Source organism: Typopeltis vanoorti, chromosome 15, assembly GCF_054136105.1.
Source record: "Typopeltis vanoorti isolate ZY-2024b chromosome 15, IOZ_Tvanoo_1.0, whole genome shotgun sequence".
In the NCBI taxonomy this organism is placed as follows: Eukaryota; Metazoa; Arthropoda; class Arachnida; order Uropygi; family Thelyphonidae; genus Typopeltis; species Typopeltis vanoorti.
The window spans coordinates 118,343,760-118,370,573 of NC_143563.1; the positions used below are offsets into that span (position 1 = coordinate 118,343,760).

A 26,814-nucleotide genomic window follows, 5' to 3' on the forward strand; every position below is an offset into this window, starting at 1 on the left:
GATGATCACATGCAAAGCAGATGGCAGTGCTTAAGTAAAAAATAAAAAAAAAAGTACTTACCTGTTGATACGATCTTAACTCAGCATTTATAGTTACAGGTATCTTGAATGAATCTAACTTCTTGGGATTCATCAATTGTTCTAAAAAGCGTCTTTCTTGTACTTTTTTGCTCACCAAGTCTGGACGGAGATTCGAAGAACCCTCAATTCCCCCCTGTGGAATATAGAATAATCTAATGTATACAAATGGAATACACTGATTACTTACATTTTTTTGAATACAAAAATAAGCCAATTCCTTGCATCTGGAATTAATAAACAAAAAAAAAAAAAAGTTAAATTACATCTTCATTTACATCTGCAAAATACTTTCAATTTTTTTTTACACATTCTTCCTGTGATCCTCAGTATTATCTGAGCAATATGATTTAAAACGAGTTTCTCTTTGTACAGAATTTTTTTTTTTTTTAACTATGTCATTTATATATATATATATATATATATATATATATATATATAAATGACATAATGTCACCTGATGAAGGCTGTTACAGGCCGAAACTAGTCGTGTTTTTATATTAAAACCTTTTTACTTAAATCTCGGTTCTAGTCATTCAATTCTTCATAAAAATATGTATGTTAACCGAGTTAATTATCCTTCTTTCATATATATATATATATATATATATAGAAATGATATAGTTATGTATATAGGGGCAGAGTTGCTTGCATCTGTAGCAATCCTTAAGCTACACATTGTCCCCTGGGTGGTGCTAAATGAGCAAGCAATTCACTGCCACGAAACACTGGGATCAATATACAACAGTTCATATAGGTAGGGCAGGCACCAGATTATATTGTGCCCTGTGGCAAACAATTAAATACTGCCAATAAGAAAATCTCCAATTGCTATTTTGTTTTTATTACAAGAGAAACATTAATGCAAAACGATTACATAATAATGTTAATTAAATGTTTGCTCTACAGGAATATCGCACAATAAAACTGTTTATAAGCGCTTCTAAATTTAAATTATAAGCAATGTCCGCCTCTATCGAAATAGTTGCTGGGCCAACCAATCTTTCTTGGGCCATTGCTGTTCGCAAATAATTTCTAATCAGTTCAAGCTCAGAAAAACTTCTTACCGCACTTGCTACACTAACAGGAATTGTTAACATCCTTAGGGCAATGGTTATGTTGGGATAAATTTCTACAAGATTCCTACACCCTGTCGATGGTACTGCATATAGGCCCAACAGTCTGAGTGCTACAGCTGAACATGGAAGGTTTAAGTTATAGCAATTGCCAAGTTTCTGGAAAACTGCTTTTGATAGAGGGCATTAAAAATGCAAAAATGCTGGTGGAAGATGCATTATCTGAGGATAGATGAATGGCATCACATCCCACAGAATTTATGGATGTGCCACATATGCAAGAAGACTATCACAGGGATATTCACTCCTCTCACAGGAATTAGAACAAACAAATGGTATATCAACAATAACTATCCTTTTTCCCTGTGGTCTTAAAATAGTAAATGTCTAAACCTCCAGGTACATCTTGGCTTCAGTCAGTTTTACACCTATATGGCCACCCTGCAATATATGCAGATGATTTTGATAGTCATCATACCTAATGGAAATATAAGAATAGTGATGAAAATGGAAAAGCCGCCTGGCACACTGGAGATATATTAATTATCTGCAACTTGTCTTGGATACCAAACAACTAGGCACCTTTCACTCTGAATGGTGGAATAATAACACCTGATTTATGCTTTGTGACTATTGACAGCGAACTGATGCTAGTTCCTATAACCCAACAAGTACTTTTTAGTTTTGTCAAAACACAACACTGCCCAGCCACCCTACAAGTAAGCCTAAGAGTCCCACTAACCTGATCAATACCCCCTCTCAAGATAGAACTTCCACAAAAGCAAATTGGAGCATCTTTACGAGGAAACTTCATGATATTGTATCGTTCATTAAGCTTGAACCAAACAACTATGAAAGAATTGTGGGGGCAGTCCTCTCTGCAGCACGACATTGCATCCCAAGAGGATACTGAAAGATTATATTTCCTGCTGGAACACAGATACACAAAGACTGACTGACTGTACAAAGAATTTTAAACCAACTACTCACAAGACATTGCTGGGGAACTTCTTCATAGTCTGAACATGGCAAGAAGAGAAAGATGGCAGTCAACCATACAGGACATGGACTTCAGACACTAGCCATAAAGCCTGGACACTACTATGAAACAGGAGATGCTTCAACTTTGATCATCGAGAAAAGTCAAATACACCCTAATCAAATAGCAAACCATATAATTAATCTGTCCAGAACACCTGCAGTAAAAAGAATATGAGAAATGTTAAAACAGAACTGGATCAGACAAAGCACGGAGTTGTCATGGAGTCAAAATTTCCTCATCCTTTCACTTCTGAAATTGATAAAGCAATTCAATCTACTGGGAGTGGAAAAGCTGCTAGTTCAGATGCCATGTTTCCATAGTTCACTAAGCATATAGGAAAGTGGCTAGAGAGTGGCTTCACCATTTCTATCCAAACATCCTTGCTAGTGGTAAACTACAAAGTGTCTTTAAACATTCTAAGATAACAGCCTTATTAAAGCAAGACAAGAGTGAGGACAAGTCTAAAAATTGTTGCCCAATAGCAGTATTTTGTATTTTCTATAAAATCTTAGAAAAACTCATAACTATGTAAGCCCAGCAACTGAAAAATGTATACCCCATAGAACAAGCTGGGTTGAGACACAGGTATAGCTGTGTAGACCAAATACCCACTCTCAACAACACATATAGAAGCAGGTTTTCAAAAATGCTTGAAAATATCTATAGCATTTATCGACCTCACAGCTGCATACTACACTGAATGGAGGCAGTGCTTGCTTCTTAAGTTACTTTGTATAATATCATGCAAAAAGTTGTATTGTCTTGTTAACAACTGCCTCACCATTTGCACCTTCCAGGTTTTCACAAAGGATGCATTAAGTCCACCCAATGGATTGAATAATGGTCTACCACAAGGCTCTGTTCTTGTCACTGCTCTTCAATGTGTACATTATTGATTTGCCCTCTACTGTCCTAGGAAGTTTGCCTATGTCGATGACATGACAACAGCAACTCAAGATCAATGACTAAAAGTGATAGTGGATATATTAACAAGAGCTCTAGCTATGCTAATTACCTATTTTAGGAACTGGAGATTACAGCCAAATCAAAATAAAACAGAGACATCTAATCATAAACCTCTGTCATAAACAGCACATGAGAAATTCAAATTTGAGATGAATGGTCAAATACTAAAGTACAACCCAATCCCTAAATATCTGGGGATCACATGGACAGGATCCTGACATTTCCTCAGCATCTCACAACACTTGCTGCTAAACTGACATCCCACAACAACAACATTCTCCCGAAGCATGCTGGCACATTGTGGGGAGCTCCAACAGAGGTGCTCTCGACTGCAACTATCACTGGGTGTACAAACCTACCGAATATGTGTGCCTGTGTGGCTGAATAGCACACACACACACACCTCTAATATCAATAACTAACTCAACACCAGTATGAAAACTGTGAAAGGAACAATCAAACTGACCCCACTATGCTGGCTCCCAGTTTTAAACAATACTGAGTCATCACACCTATGCAGGAAGCACTTCTTTCAAAGAGAATATAAATATACAAATATATTTTTGAAAATTATGGAGACAACTACCATGTTTGAATAAAAACTTTAGTTTAATATAACTAAAATCTACATTTGATGTTTTGACCGTTATGTCAAGGTCATCTGGAGCATGCAACTATACACAGAAAACAAGCTACACTGGATTGTAGCTTGTTTTCTGTGTATAGTTGTATGCTCCAGAAGATGACCTTGACATAAAGGTCAAAACATCGAATGTAGATTTTAGTTATATTAAACTAAAGTTTTTATTCAAACACGGTAGTTGTCTCCATAATTTTCAAAAATGTATTCGGATCGCCGTGTAAGCTTAAAAGAAAGGATAAATATACAAAACTCCCAACCTGCACTGATCTGGAAGCAGCAGGAAGTGACAGACTCATATCTCAACAACCTCTCCTTGAAAACTGCAGAACAGTTGATCAACGAGGGATTTAATATTTTCAATGCTTGGAAAGAAGAGTGAAACAATAAATCTTGTTTGAAAAAGAAGTTACAAAAGATCTAATTAGTTGGCCATCTGGCTTTGATCTCCATCATCATGCCTGGTGAACAGTTAACCATCTTCAAATTGGACAAGGCAGGAGTGTGGCATGTTTGCACTCCTGGGGAATCAATTCAACCTCGGCTTGGGACTGTGGAGCATCGATTCAAATGATGACCTCAATTATGTATGAATGCAGTTTATGAGCCTTCCCTGGCAGCTCATTGAAACTACTGAACATTGCAACAAAGGCAACTGAGTGGCTGATGAATCTGGACATAAATTTATGATACAAATGATGATGAATTTTGTGTAATGGTTCACTCTTGTATTTTATATATTCTATTCTGTTTTCTAAGATTGTTTTTACTTTTAATTAAACCTGCGATTAAACCATATGATAAATAAATAAATCTATATATATATATATATATATATATATATATAAATATATAAATCTTTATTTAAAACAATATCTAAATCTTTAATTATACTGGACCTATAAAATAGAAATCTTGATATTGTAAGTGTAATATTTATTTTGTGCCATACATTGAAACAGGGAAAAAAATACTTTCAGCCACTTAACATTTTTGTTCATGACAAAAGACATGACACACATTGCATAGAACATGGTTAAACAGTCATCCCTCGACTTATGTCCGCTTGAGTTATATCCATCATCCCAAAAGGGAATAAATAATATTTTCGACTATACTTTCAAACAAGATGAAAGCAAGTGTAAAGTAAAAAGAGTAAAAATGGTTTCTATTTAGCAACAATGCATCATGTGAACTAGCAAGAGTGCATTCAGCAGCAACCTCTCTCGGCAGTCAGCAAGTGTCTTCAACAATTCCTCTGTTGATTTTGTGATCGAGAAATAGGTTATTTGTGTATTTAAATATTTCATGATATTTGTGCAACATGGCCTCTACACACCAAATCAAAAATCTAGTGAAGAATCACAGAAAAAGAGGTTGAGCAATTGATCTTGAAGTGAAGTTGCAAATTATAAAATAACATGAAGCTGGTAAGCTCATCGATGTGACCATACATGACTTCAGATGATCTCATTCTACAGTGAAGACCATTTTGAAAAATAAGAATAAAATCGTAGAGGTTGTGAAAGGATCTGTTTCCATTAAATTGACTATAGTGACAAAGCAATGAGAAGGTCCAATCGTTTATATGGAAAAGCTACTTGTATCATAGATAGAGGACCTGAACCAAAGAGCACACACCCCTTAGCACTAGGATGATAATTGCTAGGGTACCAAGTCTCTTCAACATGTTGAAGGAGAAAGCAGGGTGCGATTACGACTATAAATTCAATGCTTTTACCAGTTGGTCAATGAGATTCGAGCAGCATTTTGGATCAGGGATTTCTTACAGTTTAAGGCTTATTATGTATGGAGAACTTCTCACAAACCATTTCAGCCACTGAAGGAAACGATCAGACTCTCATTCAATTCTGGAAAGCATTCGATATTTATCATGCTATTAAAAATATTGCTGTGGCTTGGGACGAAGTGACCTCTCAATGTATTAGTGGCATATGGAAAAAGATATTAAAAAGGTTTGTACATGATTTTGGAAGTTTTGAAAAAAATGAAGACCTTTGTAAAGTGAGTGAAGAAATAGTGAGCCTAGCAAACAATCTGAATCTTGAAGTGAATGATGACAACATAGTTCAACTCATAGAAAGCGCCCCTGAAGAGTTGACCAACGTAGAATTGGTTGAACTGGAGGAGCAACGTGCTGCAGAAGATAATAAATTTAGTTTAATCCTTTATCCAAGTGTGAGCAAACAAAGTTTGCGCCTGAAAGTATCTTCAGGACTAGGGCAAGGTGATACAACACCAGGGCAACTCGTTGCAAAGGTGTAGCAAGCTACCAACACTCCTGTCTCAGTATCTCCTTTAATGCAAAACACATCTCCTTGCGGATATGTCTCATGTTATGCATTAAGGGAAGGGCCACTACCCAGACTAGTTTCGACCTTTATTGAGGTCTCTTCAGTGGGAGCCAGGCCCAAGCTGAGATACTAGGCAGAAGCATTCGTAGGTCATCTCTACCTATAGGAGTTGCCAAATGGTGTGCCACCCTTTTTTTTAATAAATTACTCTGGATTTAGAGAAAGATGTTGAAAGTTTATTTTTCACTTGGTTAGAGTATAATAAATTTAGTTTAATCCTTTATCCAAGTGTGAGCAAACAAAGTTTGCGCCTGAAAGTATCTTCAGGACTAGGGCAAGGTGATACAACACCAGGGCAACTCGTTGCAAAGGTGTAGCAAGCTACCAACACTCCTGTCTCAGTATCTCCTTTAATGCAAAACACATCTCCTTGCGGATATGTCTCATGTTATGCATTAAGGGAAGGGCCACTACCCAGGCTCCCACTGAAGAGACCTCAATAAAGGTCGAAACTAGTCTGGGTAGTGGCCCTTCCCTTAATGCATAACATGAGACATATCCGCAAGGAGATGTGTTTTGCATTAAAGGAGATACTGAGACAGGAGTGTTGGTAGCTTGCTACACCTTTGCAACGAGTTGCCCTGGTGTTGTATCACCTTGCCCTAGTCCTGAAGATACTTTCAGGCGCAAACTTTGTTTGCTCACACTTGGATAAAGGATTAAACTAAATTTATTATACTCTAACCAAGTGAAAAATAAACTTTCAACATCTTTCTCTAAATCCAGAGTAATTTATTAAAAAAAGGGTGGCACACCATTTGGCAACTCCTATAGGTAGAGATGACCTACGAATGCTTCTGCCTAGTATCTCAGCTTGGGCCTGGCTCCCACTGAAGAGACCTCAATAAAGGTCGAAACTAGTCTGGGTAGTGGCCCTTCCCTTAATGCATAACATGAGACATACCCGCAAGGAGATGTATTTTGCATTAAAGGAGATACTGAGACAGGAGTGTTGGTAGCTTGCTACACCTTTGCAACGAGTTGCCCTGGTGTTGTATCACCTTGCCCTAGTCCTGAAGATACTTTCAGGCGCAAACTTTGTTTGCTGCAGAAGAGGAAGAATGAGAAAAGGAAGAGGGAAAAGAGAAACAAGAAGAGGTAGTTAAAAAATTCACAGTGAAGGGTCTTGCAGAAAGACCCTTCACTGTGTTCTCTGTAGTTAGCAATGTTCTCAAAATGGCTGAAGACATGGATTATAATGTTGAACACTACTTATTAGTAGAAAGGAAAGTACATGATACTTCTGTTTGCTATAAACAACTTTATGATGAAAAGAAGAAGAGGAATAAGCAAAGTACATTGAACATTTTCATCATCACAAAAGGCAGAATACCATTTTCAGATTCAAAAAAGTACGTTGTGTATTGGTGTATACACTGATATTCTTCATGTGGACATAGCAAGGCATCATCTCATTGGATAAAGTCAAATCATTAGAGACAAGGCAAGGTTGGTAATGGTTTGGTATTGATTTTTCGTCTCTGTTGTAGCTGGGTTTGTTGATGGGTCGGCAAATTTAGAGGTGGGCATTGTTTCGTACACAGAACAGAGTACCGAAATATTTTGCAAATGAATATGATCATTAAAAAAAAAAAAAGGTTACATAGAAGAGCTGTAGCCTAGTCCTTCACATAGGAAAGATAATGAAGATGTGATTGTGGAGGTAGATTGGAAAATTTGGGTGATTATTCTCCTGTTTTATAGTGGCAGTAATGCACAGTACAGTTTTATAGGGTTTAAAATTAAAATAACAGTATACTTATTACAGTTAAATCCCTAACACCTATAACTCTGTTGTTTTAATGTATCAACTTGCATCCTGATAAATATATATATCCTTGTTCTATGCAATATCAAGCCTTTCAATTTTGTCACAAAAACTGCAGTAAGAAGAAAATACAAAGCTTATTTTGGTATGCAGCTGCCTCTGTATTCCAATCTAAAGCTAAATTGAGTTTTAATTACAATTAAATTTTAATTAAAAGTATATGGGTGCTTAAGGGTCAAAGCTGTATAAATGAGAGGAGACCTGTACATAGCCTTTAAAGGAATGAGGAGACACGACCAGGGTTTCTGACCTAATGCCCAATTCTCACTTCTCGTGGTGCATCCTGTTAGGTATCTACCTGGATAATGAACGAACAAGGATAGGCTAGCAAACTGGAATTTAGACGACCAAACTGTATTCTTATTGGCTTAACAAAAATATAAAGTGATGGTACAACATGACACAATTTCATACCGGCTAGGGCATTGCTAGGTTAAACAAGCCCATGTTGTTTTTGCCATGGAACCAGGACAAACAACGAAAAGTCAAATATCAGACCAAATCCAAAAACACACCACAACTCAACATCACCAGAGTTCAAGATTGGTACTATCAACATAAGAAGCCTATATGGCAAAGAAATGGAGATAACTGAGGATTTTGATAAGTACCAGATCGACATAATAGGGGTGACTGAAACAAAAAACGACAAAAACTGTTGTGATCTTTCTGAGCAATAAATACAAAATGTTATATTCAGGCAATGACAATCAAGGAAAAGGAGTAGCCACAGTATTCAACACTAAATACGAGGCTAATCTTCTTTAATGACAGGCGGCCTCAAGTAGAGTGATTGTGGGTAAATATCAGATTGGGGAACTGGACAATGAGACTTATTTGTGCCTATGGTACCACAGAAGGTTCTACTAAGTAGAAGTGGAGGAACTTTTTTGAGGCTTTAGAGAAAACAACTGACACAATGAAAAAGGAAAAGTTGGTCCTTATTGGGGATCTAAATAGCAGAGTAGGAAATGATTGTCAGACATACAGAAATATTTTGGGAAAATTTGGAGAAAAGAGCAAAGCTAATAATAATGGCAAATACCTGTTGGATTTCTGCTCAGGACATGGACTGGTTATTACTAACACCATGTTCCAACATAAAAATGTGCACAAATTCACATGGAGAGAAGAGGCAAGGAATAAGAAAAGTCTCATTGGCTATGTTATTGTTGATAGTGATGTATTCTAGCTGGTGCAGGACACAAGAGTATACAGAGTATTTGAAATTGGAAGTGATCACCATTTAGTCTTGAGCAGAATAAAATTGAATTTCATACTGAAAAGAAGGAGGACATGTAAGAAAGCTTTAAAGCGAATAAAAGTTGAGGAGCTCTCAGATGTGAACTGCAGACTAAAATACACAAACATTATTCAAGAAAAAATGAGGCCGTTTGAGAACATGAACCAAACCTTAGAGATTCAGTGGCAAGCTCTGAACGCTGAATAAAACACTGATTTATTCAGCCAGAGAGGCATATGGTGAGGTTGTCTGCAAGGATAGAAAAATTAGAACTCCATGGTGGACACAGGAAGTTAAAGAGTAAAAGAAGTATATAGAAAGTTCTTGCCAAATAAGTCAACTTGTGCTCTTAGAGAATACAGAGACAAATGCAAGAATGCTAAACGCTGTGTAAAACTAGCTAAACAAAAGTCATGGGAGGACTTTGGCAAGAATATAGAAAATAAATATCAAGAAGGGGGCAAAATATTCTGGAGGTTGTTGAAGAAGCTTAGGAATGGAGGAAAGAGTGGTGTAAAAGGAATTAGAGATAAAAGTGACATAAAAACTAGAGGAAAAAAGATATCCTTGAAGTATGGAGTAATTATTTCGAAATAATGCTAAATGAAACAAGCAGTGATAGTACCGTGGTAAAAAACTCAACTGTCATGCAATCAGGAATACATATCCATGCTTGAAATAGAAAAAGCCATCACAGGCTTGAAATGTGAAAGGGCAGCAGGAGTAGATGATATTCAACCAGAAATGCTCAAATATGGAGGCATTCTGAAATATGCAGTGCAGTCTTACAGTTAGTGCTCTGCATGGTTCAGAAGGCCTGGAGAGAGGGATGAATTCCAGGTGATTGGAGTAGAGCTCTCATTGTACCAATATATAAAAACGGAAATAAAACTGAATGTCAGAATTACAGAGGTATTCTCTACTGAGTGTTCCTGGTGAGATTTACTCAAGTATACATGAGAAACTGTTGAGAAGGATTGTGGAAGAAAAGCATGATGAAGAACAAGCTGAATTCAGGCCAAATAGAGGCTGTCAGAATCAGATTCTCACTTTACAACAAATAGTTGAGAAATGATGGGAATATAACAAAGATATGTATTTAATTTTTGTTGATCTGGAAAATTTATATGACAAGGTGTCAATACAAAAGCTATTCAAAACACTACAGTAATATGGTGTCAATGGGGCATTATATCAAGTGATACTTAGTCTTTATTTGAGTTGTAAGTCAGTAGTTTGAATTGAAGGAAGTACAGGAAGATGGTTTAATGTTAAATCTGGTGTCAGACAAGGATGTACATTATCCCCTCTGTTATTCATTATCTAGATGGATCACATTATGAAGAAAAGCCCTATTAAACCTGGTATCAAAATTGGTGATGTTAATCTCAGCTCTTTGCTTTCTGCGGATGATGTTATACAGCAATCCCTCGATTAACGTGCCCCCGATTAGTGCACCTATATACATCTTAAAAATAAATGTTCTTCTTCTTCTTCTTCATATAGCTTCCTCAGTGAGAGGGTACAGCACCATGTCCTTTCAGTTCTCTCTGCTGTGCACTATATCCTTCCAGTTCTCTCTGTTGTGCACAATGTCCTTCCAGTTCTCTCGGATTTTAAAAATTTTCGATCTATACATTTTTTATGGCTAACTATTTTAAAAAATCACTCACCAGGATGAAATAAATTAGTAGTAAAAAAAAAAAAAAAAAAAAAAAAAAAAAAAAAAAAAAAAAAAAAAAAACACCGATCTTATTAAATCAAAAGCATTGTCTCTTTATAACCTGGAAAGAAAGGGCTATCAATGATGGAAAAGAAGAAGAATTCCACGTCAGTGCTGGGTGATTTGAGCGTTTCAAAAAGAGAAATAGCCTATATAATGTCCTAAACACAGGCAAAGCTGCAAGTGCAGATAAGGAGATATCCAGAGATTTTGAAGAAAATTGTGTAAGAAGGGGACTATTGTGATCAACAAATATTTAATGTCGATGAAACCAGCCTATTTTTGGAAGTGAATGCCTTCCAAGATTTTTCTAGCCAAATCAGAGAAATCTCAGCCTGGTTATAAAGTCGAATGAAATTACTGCTAACAATATGCGAGCCGTTTGGAAGCACATTCTTCCACATTGTGCAAATGATTTTAGAGGCTTTTCAAATGAATCTATGTTAATTAAATCTCATTCTGAGAAGCTGAGTGATTCCGACCTGCTAAATTTAGATGCACACAGCAGGAAGATCCTGAAGAATATGAAGAAAATTTAATCACTGACAAGCCTAAAGAGGTTTCACAGAAACAATTTGAAAATAGTTTTCGTACAATCGAAGTTTTTAAGCAGAAATGCTTAGAGACTGACCCTGGTGAAAAGAGAACCAGTAAAATTTACAGAAAAGGCAATAGGGCCATACCGTCAGTTGTATGAAAAAAAGAAAACAGAATGCCCACCAAACTAATTTAGCTCAATTCTCTGTTAAGAAGCAGAATAATAAATTTATATTCTGAAAATGTTTTATTGTCTTTCAGCTTCATGGTTTCCTTTAACTAGGCTCTGAGACTTACCCTAATTCTTTAATAAAAAAACTTAAGGGTCAAAAAAGAAATCTGAAGAATGAATTATACATTTTCTCATAGGTTACCATATTCGATTAATGCATTTTCGATCAATGCACCTGTTTTAAAGAACATATTAATCGAGGGATTGCTGTACTTCTAAGTAAATCCACTAAAAGTCTGCAAGATTCCATGACTAAATTGAATAACTGTTGTAATAGATATGGTATGAAGGCCAGCAATAACAAGACAAAGACAATGAAAATAGGAAGAAGCATTGAAAATATTAAATGCATTGTGAATGGAGAACCTATAGAACAAGTAAAACATTTCAGCTTCTTAGGCACGATTTTTAATTAAGACGGTAAATTAAATATGCAAATAGACGACAGAATCAACAAAGCCATCATTGTAGGAAGTCAACTGAATAAATTTATATGGAATAAGAGAGAAATTAGTCAAAACACTAAATTCGCTGTATACAAGAAGGTGTTCCAACCTATTTTAACTTACGGATCTGAGAGCTGGGTCAGAAGTAAAATGCTTGACCAGAGACTAGAGACCACAGATATGAGAGTCCTGAGAAAGATTAGGGGCATGAACAGACTGCTTCAATGGCAATATCATAATAAAAACGAAGATATTAGGAAAGAACTTGACATTGTTGGTATCCAGGAATGTGCTAGTAGAGCTAATCTCAGGTGGTATGGTCAATTAAACAGAATGGAGAAGGAAAGATTAGCAAAATAAATGTTCCCTGCCAGGTTGGCAGGAAATCGACCAAGAGGAAGATGAAGATATAGGTGGATTTATACTGTTGTGTCAGAAATAACTGGCCCACTATCTGTAGGCCATTTGTTTCGGACCCAACATGAGAGAATAGAAACTTAAGGAAAGGACATGCTTATACTTCCAAGAACAGGGGTGAGGAAGTACTGAACATATTGTGATCCAAAGGTATGTCAACTCGATTAAAAATATTGTTGTAAAATAAGCTAAAAACTGTGTTTTAGAATCATGCCCAATACAGGGAAAATTATGTTAAATAATTCAGAGTTAAAGTAACCAATCAACAGCACGTGATGGTCAATGACACGGCAAAAAAAACTGCAAAGTCACCCGGTGATAGTTCCATAAAGATAGACGCCCAGAGACGAATATGACCTCATCAGTACCTAACCAATCGGCTATAGCTAAGTGTATTCCGTACACAGTGAGAGAGGGCGCTTGCGAGGAAGATATAAGGAGCGGCGCATGGTTCAAATTCTCTCTTATTTTTCTGTTCCCGTTCGAGCCTGGATGGCTGAGGAAGCTTGTCGTCGGTGACCAGCAACTATCTCCTGTTGCTGTTATAACAGAGACGAACAAAGCTACCTGTGGAATGAAGCCAGATTTCCAATAAGGAGCCATTGGCAACGAAGGACAACCTTTGAAGAAGAAATAAGTATGTCGCAGCAGCCAGGGAAGCGAGTGACTGATGAATACAGAAGTCTTGCCATATCCGAAATGAGCACGTGGGGAAGTCACGGAACCCTCACTAGTAAAGATAAGATGGTAAAGTACAACATTTTTATCTATCTTATATAATAGTAAAACGATAAAGAAGAAAAGGGGGACAAAGGATTGAAGAATTCCATGCATATGTTTGCTCTATGATGATATAATGTCCGCATCGTTAGCCTAGTGGCTTTGCACTTTGCAAGCATATGCCTGGGGAAGGAGTGTCCTAGGTTCGATTCCCATCGGAGACCTGAGGAGCTGAAGGATCTTCCTCAGCCATAGCCAAGTTAGCTGGTCTTGGGCACGGGCAGCAGGGTTTTTTCCGCCAGTTTATTTGGTGTTTTTCATCCCGCAAGCAGGCAAACCGGTCCCGTGAACACACAGGGATACAGTCAAGAATACCTTGAGGCATAGGAGTGACCATTCTATCCTTGTATTTCGGTTACGAAATTCAAGCATGCTTGGAAGGTTGTGGGCCTTAAAGGCCTGTTAAAGCCATTGGGATAGATAGATAGATATGATGATATAACGCAGTGATTCCCCTTTTATGTGGGAGTATGGCGCCATCTCAATCCCGCAAAATTTTATCCAAGCTCAGAACCGGCATAGCTGACGAATCAGACCTATGGCTGTTGCTTAAGTATTCCTGACTGTAATCCTTGTGTGTGTTCACAGGGCCAGATTGCCTGCTTGCAGGAGAAAAACCCCAGTAAAACTGGGGAGAAAACCCCTGCTGTCCATGCCCAAGACCGGCTAACTTGGCTATGCCTGAGAAAGATCCTTAAGCTCCTCATGTCGGCAATGACGAGAATCGAACCCAGGACACATTCCTTTCCTGGTTACGAAGCACATAGCCACTGGGCTAACTATGCAGAAATCTTATATCATTAAGTAAAAAGATCAGTTAATTTCTAAAATAGAATGGGGTTACTTACCATCAAATGTATTATTACCAGCCTTTGAATCTGATTTTCTAGTGGATCTTCCTTCTGATCGTCATCATGAATTTATGTACAATCAAAAAGTGTAACAGGATTTTATGCACATGATTAAGCTTACATTATTATTAGTTTCCTATAATCAATTTTCTTTGAAAATTAATCTTTATTTGTCAGGATTCCAGTGTAAAATCTTCTAATGAATTAATAACTATAAATCTGTCTAAATGTTTGTCTTCCTCTGGTTATTTTTCCTGCCATCATCCTGGCACCAAACTGTTCTGCTAACCTTTTCTCTTCTGTTTAAGTGACCATAAAACAGCTGTACAGGAGATCTGCTCATACTGAATACTCTCAATGTTAAGTTCCTTTATAATACATTCATTTTCAATGATTCAGCCAATATTAAACATTCCAGCTTCAAACTTACCAGTTCAACTTCCCTTTCTCCTCTTTCATTCCATCTACCTCCATTCTTTAGAAGACTTGCCCTCATTTTGTCTTTTCCAAGACTAACCTCTTCATCTGTTTAAACAACATGTCAACAGATTCCTCCCTTCTTCCTACCCTTTTATTTATACTTGGCATTGATGTACTATAGGTCTTGAGACCTTTCCATGTGTAGGTCAGATATATTAAAAGATGAGAGTGAGTGCATGAGTGTTGCTCAATGAAAGAAGAAACTGACACTAGGCTGAGGTTCTGACTTGCCTTGAAGGGGGGGGGGAGAACCTAGTTTAGAGCTCACATGGACACACTCATATACAGTTTTGTTCCATTACAGTTTGTGGATTTTTATTTACTTATATTCAGTAATTCTTATATTGTGTCTTACAACAAGAAAGATTGAAATGTGTTTTGCCATCTTATGTCCACTGCAGTATTTCCAGTGTGACTGAGTTCCTGTTAGTTCTGTGTGAAATCTAAACTAGGATTTTTTAAAAATTTTTTTATATTTTTTATGGATACTTGTATATGCAGTTTATGACTGGTTCGCAGAAGAGATTTATGGAACTATAACAAAGTTTTCTACTTTGCTTCATGTTATTCATGTGCTTACTGGAATACCAGATAACCTTAACCACTCAGCAAACTAGATCTCTTATAATTAGTGACCATTCTAAGTATACTGTGGATATTTTTTTTTTGGAGGGGGATGAGCTATATGGAAAATAATGGCTCTTGCAATTCATCACACCAGATACATCATAACACTCGTCAAACCACCAAGTCATTAAACTTTTGCATGTTTAAGTATCTAAGACCAAGTCTATCTCCACTGTTTGTTTATAACTATACTATTTTGTTATTAGTAGCAATTCTGCTGATAACATTCTATGCATGCTTACATTTGGTTAATAAGATTTTTCAAAAGATGAGCTGCATATTTATAATAAAAGAGAAGGAAGAAGGGGAGGGGTCTTCCTGGTAAGAATTATGCCAGTATACTTGATAAGGGGCTCAGAAAAATTGTGTAAGAATAAGATGATTTCAGGTTAATAGGTATCAGGATCAGATTTTTAAATTAAGCAGTTGAAAATCCATGAAAATGTAAAGACTTGTAGATCTGGAAAAGGCATATAATAATGTGGCAGGAGAAAAGATGTTCAAAATTACACTTATATGTAATGCTTGAAAAAAAGAATGTATCTGCTCTTTTATGTTGAAGATAATTTTTTGTACTTTTACCTTACTTAATGCAACTATTAGGGTATGTTGTTTAATTACAACAGTATTTCCAGTGTGACTGAGTACCTGTTAGTTCTGTGTGAAATCTAAACTAGGATTTTAAAAAAAATTTTTTTTATTTTTTTTATGGATACTTGTATATGCAGTTTATGACTGGCTCGCAGAAGAGATTTATGGAACTATAACAAAGTTTTCATCATGTTATTCATGTGCTTACTGGAATACCAGATAACCTTAACCTATTTGGCTGATTAACGGAGTCTGTTATAGTGGGATATGAGCAATAGGATATACGTGCACCATTTTATCTTTAGAAATTGGTACCCTAAAATATCGATAAATCATGACACAAACCTAAAACACACATACAGTGAACAGTGGAAACTTGCTTACTCTGTACCCACTAATGGAATACAAAGTATGTGAACTGTTAGTGGATATCAAAAAACTTCTACAAAATATAACTTAAACGTGTTTTAATTATTTTTTGTTGTTGTGGCTGTGTCATGAGAAACTGATGAAAGCTAAGAAAAGATATTTCATGTTTTCTCAGTTAGCCATTTATTGCTTATGATAATGCATCACTATAAAATGTATGAGGTTTTTTCTTCATATCTCACAGACTGATTAACACACTACAGGTAGTAAGTTCTTATAACTTGGTTACAAAGTAAATTATACTAGATAAGAATTTATCTTATTATACTATAATAAGAACCCACAGTCTTTTGGATGGAGAGCGAATACGCTAACTACTCGGCCAACAAGCATGAGCAAACAATATTTGCACATCATTTATCTTCATGACTAGGCTACTTGTATATGAAGGCAGATGACTTTGCATCAATTTGATCTAGCATCCCATTCCATAATGCAACATATTTTTCCTTCAGGAGGTGTATACTGTTATGCATTATGGGAGAGCCACTACCCAGACCAGTTTCAATTTTCACTGAGGTCTCATCAAAGGGAGTTAGACCTGGGAAGAAGATATATAAAAAGATATGCTTTGCATTATGGGATCTAGGGAAATTTGATTTGAAGTTACCTGCTTCTGTACACACGTAGCCTAGTCATGAAGATATTTCATGTGCAAACCTTACTTTGTTCTTTGGATAAAACAAGAATATAATTTCTTCATCATCATCATCATCATCATCATCAAATTCCTGCCATGTACCCTCAAGGGGTGTACAGGATATGACAGTACTACATGAAAAAATTACATCATTACTAACTTCCTATCTACAATTTTCCTCCAAATCAGTCTGTTACTTGTCAAGACTCCAACATTATCAGATCTTATATTTCTATCGTCTAAGGCACTTTGTACCGTATCAATCCACCTATATCTTGGTCTTCCTCTGGGTCGTTTTCCTGCCAACCTGGCAGAGAACACTTGTTTTGCTAATCTTTCCTCTCCCATTCTATTTAAGTGACCATACCATCTGAGATTAGCTCTGCTAACGCATTCCTGGATGCTCACAATGTCAAGTTCTTTCCTAATATCCTCATTTTTAATATGATATTGCCATTGATGCCATCTGTTCACGCCTCTAATCTTTCTCAGGACTCTCATATCTGCGGTTTCTAGTCTTTGGTCAAGTGTTTTACTTCTGACCCAGCTCTCAGATCCATAAGTTAAAATTGGTTTGAAGACAGTCTTGTATACAGCTAATTTAGTGTTCCGACTAATTTCTTTCTTATTCCATATGAATTTATTCAATTGACTTCCCACGATACCAGCTTTGCTGATTCTGTTGTCTATTTCTATATTTAGTTTACCATCTTCAGTAAAAATTGTGCCTAAGTAGCTGAAATGTTTTACTTGTTCCACAGGTTCTCCATTCACAACACAGTTGACATTTTCAATGATTCTGCCTATTTTCATTGTCTTTGTCTTTTTATTGCTGACCTTCATACCATATCTATTACAACAGCTATTCAATTTAGTCAGAGAATCTTGCAGACTTGTAGCGGATTTATTTAGAAGTATAACATCATCCGCATAAAGCAAAGAGCTGACATTAACATCTCCAACATTAACATCTCCAATATAATTTCTTGGCTAGGATAATTTTTTATTATTATTATTATTATTATTATTATTTCGGGCAACTCCCGGAGTCCTTAGACTCATCGAGGGAGGCCCTAAACATCATGTCCATACAACTATGCGATTACATTCTCACAGTATCTATCATACCTTGTCTTGAACTCGTTCACTGTCATAGCACCCACAACAGACTCTGGCAGCTTATTCCACTCATTTACCACTCTCTAAAAGTAAAGAACCCAGCTCTAACACCCCTGCTAACCACACTCTTGCCCAGCTTCCATAGGTGGTTCTCCCACCACCAGTCCTGATCTCAAAAATATCCTCTGAATTAAACCTATAGAATCCCTTTAGCGATTTGAATGTCTCAATCATATCTCCCCTCCTCCGCCTATCAACTAGTTTCTGCAACCCACAAATCTTCAACCTGTTCTCATATGGTTCATTCCATAGACCTGTTATCATCTTAGTCACTCGCCTCTGGATCCTCTCCACCTCCTCCTCATCAAGAAGGAACCGAGGTGACCAAATCTGGGCACAGTAGTCGAATTTACTTTGTAACCAAATCGAAAACTTTTTACACATATTTCTAATCAAGTAAATTTTAATAATGCGGTAAAATTTCTTATTTGTATATGAAAAATATAACTTCTGCATTGATTTAGCTCTTAGTATCTCCATCTTGAAATTGCAGCAAGATAAGTACTTAGATTTTCTTTTTGCATTCTTAATTTTATTTTTCTAGTGATTTGTAACCCTAATTTCCAGGCTTACACGAATCAAGGTAGTGCTTGCAGGCTTGGTTGAATTTATATATAAATTCCCAACTCTCTGTTCAAATTGGAATAATGTTACCTAAAACTCAGATACATGGACAAAATTTAAATTAGCAGTAAAAGAGAACATGGCTAAATGGAGTAAAGGAGTTTCCACAAAAAGAAAAACTTAAAAGATTTGTATGAAGAGAGACATTGGTTCATAACAAATCATTGCAACTATACAGAATGCAATGACATCATGAGAGGCTCAAAGGAAGAGATTGAAATGTAAAAGCAGCCAATCAGAAGAAAGGAATTTTAAAATAAGAATAGAGTAACATTTACCAGATAACCCTTTGGCAGCATTCTTCAACAGACAATTCACCAAACTCCTCAAACAAAAGACTTACATCCATATCTGTGTGCAAGGTGAAGACATCCACCACATAACACATCCTTCACTTATTTCAGAAACACTCTGAACAGCTATAATATTTGTGTTTTGCATTATGGGATACAAAGACAATTTGATATGAAATTTCCGTATACAAGTAGTTTAGTTATGATGATATTTTATATGCAAACTTTGTTTGCTAACTTTCGGTAAAGGATCAAAACAAGAATTCCTACATATTAAGGTAAATAATGCGAGACAAGTAGATAATGTATTTGTTACTCAGAATAAAAACCGGTTATAGTATTAATAGGGGCTTATAAATTGACCAGTTCTGGGATTGAACATATGATTATTATATATAATTCGAGAACATGGTACCCATTCAGGCTGATTATAAGATATGTGCCTGGGCTGGTGAGCCAGCACAAAATTTTTGAAGCCTTGATTATATGGTATAAGTGGGATGTAATGCAGAGCAATATAGTATATAGACTATACATAAAACAACAAAAATTACATGATAACTACAGTAATAAACTTTAATGAAAAGTACAAATATTTCATACTGAAAATAATAGTAATACATAACCAATATATGAAAAGAACAAGCAAATTAAAAAACAGGAAGGTACATGCAACAATCAGTTTACCAAGTAAATGGTTGCCATGTGTTAGAAATTAATATTAAAATAAGTAATATTAGCTATCTTTTTTTTTTTATATTTACATAAGATGAGAATCTCCCAAAATTTTGGGAGTTTTTTTTTTTTTTTTTGGAACAAAGACATCAAATGTTGTACTGCACCAGGACACAGGTCACAGCTGTACATATGATCATTGGTTAGTAGGGCAATCACAAATATCCATTCCCTTGGCAGGATTTGAACCCACAGTCTCTTGGCTGGAGAATGGATATGCTAGCCACTCGGCCAACCATTGGGAAAGAGAGATAATCATTCCAATTCAGGTTAGGTCAGTGTAAAGTGGTTTTACAACTTTCTTTGAAAAGATGTTCATATTTAAAACTGCTTTTATGGAGAAGATGAGGTTCATCCCACAGGATGCTGTGTTTAGTGTCAATACTAGGCTGTGACAGACAAGACTTTTGAAGTTTCATGTATTCAATGTAGTACTGATGCTCATTAATTCTATATCCACAGAGTTGCCTGTTTGCCCATGGTATGTCAAATTATATTCACAAAGGATCTAGTAAACACCACCTAAAGACACAGGCAATAGGGTCTTTGGTAGATGGTAACAGATGAGAAATTTTGTTGATAGGAAAATATGTCAAATTACTATTACTATTATTTGACACCTCCAGAGAGTCCAAAGATTCATCGAGGGAGAGCACATACTCTACAACTCTCCATCTCCATCACTCAACCTCATCATCTACACCAACGCCATCTACTGTCTGCCACCATCACTATTATTTTCACAGACAATCACAAACATCCATGCCCACGGCGGGATTTGAACTCGCAGCCTTTTGGCTGGAGAGCAAATATTATTATTTGACACCTTCAGGGAGTCCTAAGACTCATCAAGGGAGGGCACCTACTGTACAACTCTCCGTCTTCACCACTCAACCTCATCCACAAACCGCCTCATCTACATCAATGCCATCTACTGTCCACCATTATTTTCACAGACAATCACAAACATCCATGCCCATGGCAGGATTTGAACCGACAGCCTTTTGACTGGAGAGCAGATATGCTAACCACTCGGTCAACCAGGCCAACAATTAAGGTGAAACTTTTCCAAAATACTACCAACAGGCTCAGAGATACCAGAAATATGAGGAATTGGAATCCTGTGGTCTGTTGAGGGTTGTAACCATTAAATTCCATTTGATATGAAATTTCCATGTGGAAATTTCATATCATATCAAACAATACTGGAGTCCTGATAAATAACAGACTAATCTGAAGGAAAATTGTAAATAGGAAGTTAGCAAAATTGCAAACTTAAACATGCAGGACTAGTGTTCAGCTTTACAGCTTTTAATGGTATATAAGGAATTTGATGACGATAATGAAATGCTGATACGATATGAGCAGCTAAATAAAACTCATTTCTTTGGTGTTGAGATTTATACTGAAACCTCATATGAATAACTGCCAACACCTAAGCCTGTCTAATTTTGTTTCAAACTTATTCTATCCATCATTTATCCACAACTGGGAAATTCCATTTTTCTTGATTATCAAAGAGATATTCTTTGGCATTTTCTATAAATATCATGAACATCATTAATTATCACAGACATACTTAATCATTAGTATAAAAGTTGGATAATCTGTTGGTTATCCATCTTTAAGTCATTATCATTAATTAAGATAATTAAAAATGTATAACCAACAGGTTATCCATCTTTGATATATACAACTACTCCTATCTACAATCACATGCAAGTGACCAAATCTGTGCACAGAAGTCAACATGTGGTCAAATCACAGCCTCATAAAGAATGATAATAACCTCACTATTTTTACCTGTCAATGTGCTCTTCAGCATCCAAGTAATCCTTGGAGCTATTTTGATAGCCCTTGCAATATGTCCTCTGAATTTCAAATCTCTATTCACCATCACCTCCCCCCACCAGATCCTTAGCCTCATCAATTTCCTGTAAACTAGTACCATCAATATGATACAAAATATGTAATTTCTTCATTCCAAAGTGCATTACCTTACAATATACAACACTGAATTGAAAACCACTGTAATTTGCCCACACTGCCAATTTATATAAATCATCCTGTAAATTACCTACATCAACTATTGCCCTCCCTAGTTTTGCATCATTTACAAACAACTGAAGATCCCTCTTCAAATCTTCTGATATAGCATTAATGTACAAATTAAAGAGTAGTGGTCCCATCCCTGAGACACTGCGTTTGCCTTAATTCCACTCCACCATACACCACTTTCTGATGTTTGCCTATAGCCCCCTCCGCCCAATCCATGCCACTAGCTTCATATCCATTCCAATTTGCCCCAACTTATGCACAGTTTTCCATGTGGTATTCAGTCAAATGCCTTTGCAAAGTCCCGCAGTAACGTGTGGTCATTTCCTATATCCAATTCTGCTGTCACCTTATTATAAAATGTGAATAAATTACTGAGGCAGGACCTACCTTTTACAAAGCCAAGCTGCCCATATAGAGTATCATATTCCTATTCACCCATTCCAGAATTTTAATTTTTATCAATCTTATCCTTTTTCCACTCCCTTGGAACCTTGAAAGGACTGAGATTTAGATTAAACAACTTCATTCAGAGGCACTGCTAGTTCACTTGCTCATTCTTGTAGCACATGAGCTGACAAACTGTCCGGTCTCACTGCTGTATTCACACTGATATTTTTCAATATACTGAGTACTTCCAGTTAATTCATCTCAATGCTCACACACACTAGTTACTTTGCAGTTACTGAGTCTCTGTCACCTAAGTAACTGCAAAGTCACCATCTGGATGATATATCCTTGCAAAGTGATCACTTAGTAACAACTATTTTTCTGCTTCTGTCACTTTCATACCATCAGTACTGAGTAAAGTTACCTTTACATAATCATTCTTAATCTTATTTGCTACATAGCTGAAAAACTCTTCTGGATTTATTTTGGCCTGCTTAGTTAATTTTTGCTCAAAATCTGATTTAGCTTTCCTTCCCATACTAGTTACCCTTCTTGCTTGTGCTTTATACTGCTCATGGGATGCTGATCACATAGTTGTTTATATTCTTCCCAAAATGCCTTCTTTTTTTTTCAGTTCCAGCCTTATATTGCTAGTCATTCACTTAATCCCTACTCAGTTTATTCTCCTTACCCTGGATATGAACTCTCATACTGCCTCACTCCAACAAACCTTGATCACTTACCATGCACTAATGACAACAGTCATTTCATGTAGTTTTTTATGCCATGGCACTGCTCCAAGTTGCCCCCTAAGTTTGTCATAATGGCCAGCTTTCTGGTTCCACACAAACCCTTTCTTGACTGAAATTTCCACATGTTAAAGAACCTCCCAGGACAAGACTGCATGGTCACGTTCCCTGATCGAACGTTAAGTTGCTACTGCAGTTATAGAGAGATCTTCTGATGTTATTAACAGATCCAAACATTCTCAAACCTCTAATCCCTTCCACCACGTGCAGTTTGAAGTAATTATTCGTTTTATGTTTTAATAAGGGAATACCATGAGCAGACATATAAATACAAAATTAATAACAGAAAATCTCACGTAAAAAGATTATTTAATAGTATAATTTTCATCTGCATGTCACAAGCATCTTTAATACATTTTAAGCTAAAATTAAACAATAACTGACAATTCCAAAAAGCACCACCTAAGTAGCTAATGTAAGATAACTAAAAAGGTCAATAAATTTCCTAACTAAAAAAAAAAAAAAAATTATATATGCAGTAAAAAGTTAGGAAAGATTAGCTGATTTATAAAGTACTATCTCCCATAAAGGGGATAGATGTAAACCATCGGATCTGTTTAAGTTAGGAGAGTGAAGTAAAGTTTCACGTGCTTCTTTATAAAGCTGTTCCATGAGGAACCAACTTTTGTGAAGGACTCATGTCTTTTTCCAACGAACTCTATGATGGTGATGATGGCATGTTCTGCAAGTCCAGACTGTTCAGGTTCAAGGTATTGAATATAAGACTGGTGTTCTTCTAGCCGAATAGAGGCAGATCTTCCTGTTTGTCTGAAATAAGATAATCCACAAGAGCAAGGAATCTGGTAGACACCTGGATAATTAAGATGTGGAAGCTTGTCCTTAGGAGTAGTGAGAAAATAGGTTATAAAGAAACTTTTGCTATACGTTCACTAATGCCTTGTACATCAAATTTATTCACTTCTTCAACTAGAAGAACTGATACTTATATAAAAAATACTTTGGATATCAAAAATAAAATTTCAGATCTTCATTTGGACATTTCAGATATTATGATCAGTTTAGATGTTGTTCCTTTATCTGAAAGCATTGAATTACTGCAACAGGAATTTCCTTCAGACATTGGAAAAATATTTGATCTTGTAATACATTCTGGTTACTTTTCTTTTAAAAATAAGTTGTATCAACAAATTGAAGGAACAGCAATGGGCAATCCTCTTTCTCCTGCTATCGCTAACTTCTTTATGGAACACTTTGAACAACATATCTTTGACAACATTTCTCCCAAACCTACTCATTGGTTCAGATATGTCGATGACATTTTTGCTATATGGAATGGCTTTTCTGATGAACTTCAACAGTTTCTCTCTAAGTTAAATGCACTTCATCCAAGGATGCAGTTTACCCTAGAAGTAGAATAAAATAAGCAGTTAGCCTTTTTAGATCTTTTAATTCTTCGCCAACCAGATGGGAACCTACATTTCTCTGTCTATAGAAAGAAGACTCCCACATGCCATTATATCCATGCTGAATCTCATCAATATCCCATTCAAAAGGCAGGAACTATTAAAACACTGGTTCATTGGGGCAACTCCTTTTGTTCTCCAGACGATCTATTACAGAAAGAACTGCAATATATTATTTCTTCCTTTATATCTAATGGATATAAGAATTCCTTCATCAAAAGAGCTTTGAGTAGTTTTAATATATCTTCCTCTTCAAATGCAGAAGAAATAACACACATTCCTATCCCTTATGTACAAGGCATTAGTGAACGTATAGCAAAAGTTTTAAAACCACTGAATATTTTTGTTACCTTTCAATCGTTCAGAAAAATCTCCTCCTTTCTTACTTCTCCTAAGGACAAGCTCCCACATCTTAATTATCCAGGTGTCTACCAGATTCCTTGCCCTTGTGGATTATCATATTTCAGACAAACAGGAAGATCTGCTTCTAATCGGTTAGAAGAAAACCAGTCTTATATTCAATACCTTGAACCTGAACAGTCTGGACTTGCAGAACATGCCATCATCACTAGACATAGAGTTCAATGGAAAAAAAAGACAAGAGTCCTTCACAAGAGTCGGTTCCTCATGGAACAGCTTTATAAAGAAATACGTGAAACTTTACTTCACTCTCCTAACTTAAACAGATCCAATGGTTTATGTCTATCCCCTTTATGGGAGATAGTACTTTATAAGTCAGCTAATCTTTCCTAACTTTTTACTGCATATATAATTTTTTTTTTTTTTTTTAAGTTAGGAAATTTATTGACCTTTTTAGTTATCTTACATTAGCTACTTAGGTGATGCTTTTTGGAATTGTCAGTTATTGTTTAATTTCAGCTTAAAATGTACTGAAGATGCCTGTGACATGCAGGCGAAAATTTTACTATTAAATAATCTTTTTACGTGAGTTTTTCTGTTATTAATTTTGTATTTATAAGTAATTATTCCTCCGTAATGACATTCTCTGGACACCTCCAGAAAATGTCTTCTCAGAAACGACCAAATGTAGCCTTGAATGGAATCATACAAGGAAGACGATCAAGAGAAAGACAAAAAAAAGAACTGTCTTTGAAGGAAAAGTCACAATTATCCAGCTTCAGAGATGATGGAAATGGCCAGAGATAGAATCATATAGTGACAATTTGTTCATAGGGGACTTAACCCATCAACTGATGGATAAGAAAGTAAAACTATACAAAGAACAACTTTTCTCCTTCCAATCTATATCATCATAGATGAAGTCTCCCATGATAACTGCATGTCTGCACTCATTGTGCTAATCTGCTGATGCATGTCGTCCACACCTTCGGGACACTCAGGTCAACAGCAACAAACCATATATTTTATCATATTAGCATCTATCTCACACCAGACAGCTTCATCAAATGAATCATTACATTCTATCCCTGTAAATACATCATTCTCTGACAACTAGGTCTTGCTGATATCAATAATTTTTGGTCAAGTTGAGATGAACAATGCCAAGAACTATTTTCCTTTATTCCTGATACTTCAGGCATTTGTGTGTATGCATTTCTACATCCCCTTGGGTCCACAGTTACCCTTACATAATGTCATCACATGCCCATTCAGATTTGAAACTGGGAAACTGCGTCCACTACTTCACATTTATTCCTGCACTCATACTATCAGAAAGCTTCTGTGGCTGTTCATAGGGAAGTAGTATCTGGTAAATTCACATACATAAAAAAAGAAAAAAATAATAATAATGTGACTAGTTTCTCACACTTTCCGGTATACCTCTAAGTTTTAAAAGAGGTAAACCGTGAGTAGACATAACTATACAAATAAATAACGGAAAAACTCACGTAGAAATATTATTTAATAGTATAATTTTCGCCTGTGTGTCACAGGCATCTTCAGTACAATTAGGCACAAAAATTAAACACTAACTGACAATTCCAAAAAGCACCACCTAAGTAGCTGGTGTAAGATAACTAAAAAGGTCAATAACTTTCCTAAAAAAAAAAAAAAAAAAAAAAAAAAAAAAAAAAAATTTAATACAATAAAAAGTTAGGAAAGATCAGCTGATTTGTAAAGTACTATCTCCCATAAAGGGGATAGACGTAAGCCGTCGGATCTGTTTAAGTTAGGAGAATGAAGTAGAGTTTCACATGCTTCTTTATAAAGGCGTTCCATGAGAAACTGACTTTTGTGAAGAACTCTTGTCTTTCTCCAATGAACTCTGTGTCTAGTGAAGATGGCATGTTCTGCAAGTCCAGACTTTTCAGGTTTAAAGTA

General features: G+C 36.1%; 1 protein-coding gene across 1 annotated transcript in view; it reads right to left on the minus strand.

Moving 5' to 3' along the window:
• The window catches only part of Hel89B (histone acetyltransferase 1), an 863,997-nt gene that overhangs the window by 249,172 nt on the left and 588,011 nt on the right, over window positions 1–26,814 (minus strand). Inside the window, exon 27 of the mRNA XM_090405810.1 lies at window positions 62–214. Within this exon, the coding sequence (XP_090261936.1) occupies window positions 62–214 (153 nt within the window). The remainder of the gene's footprint in view (window positions 1–61; window positions 215–26,814) is intronic.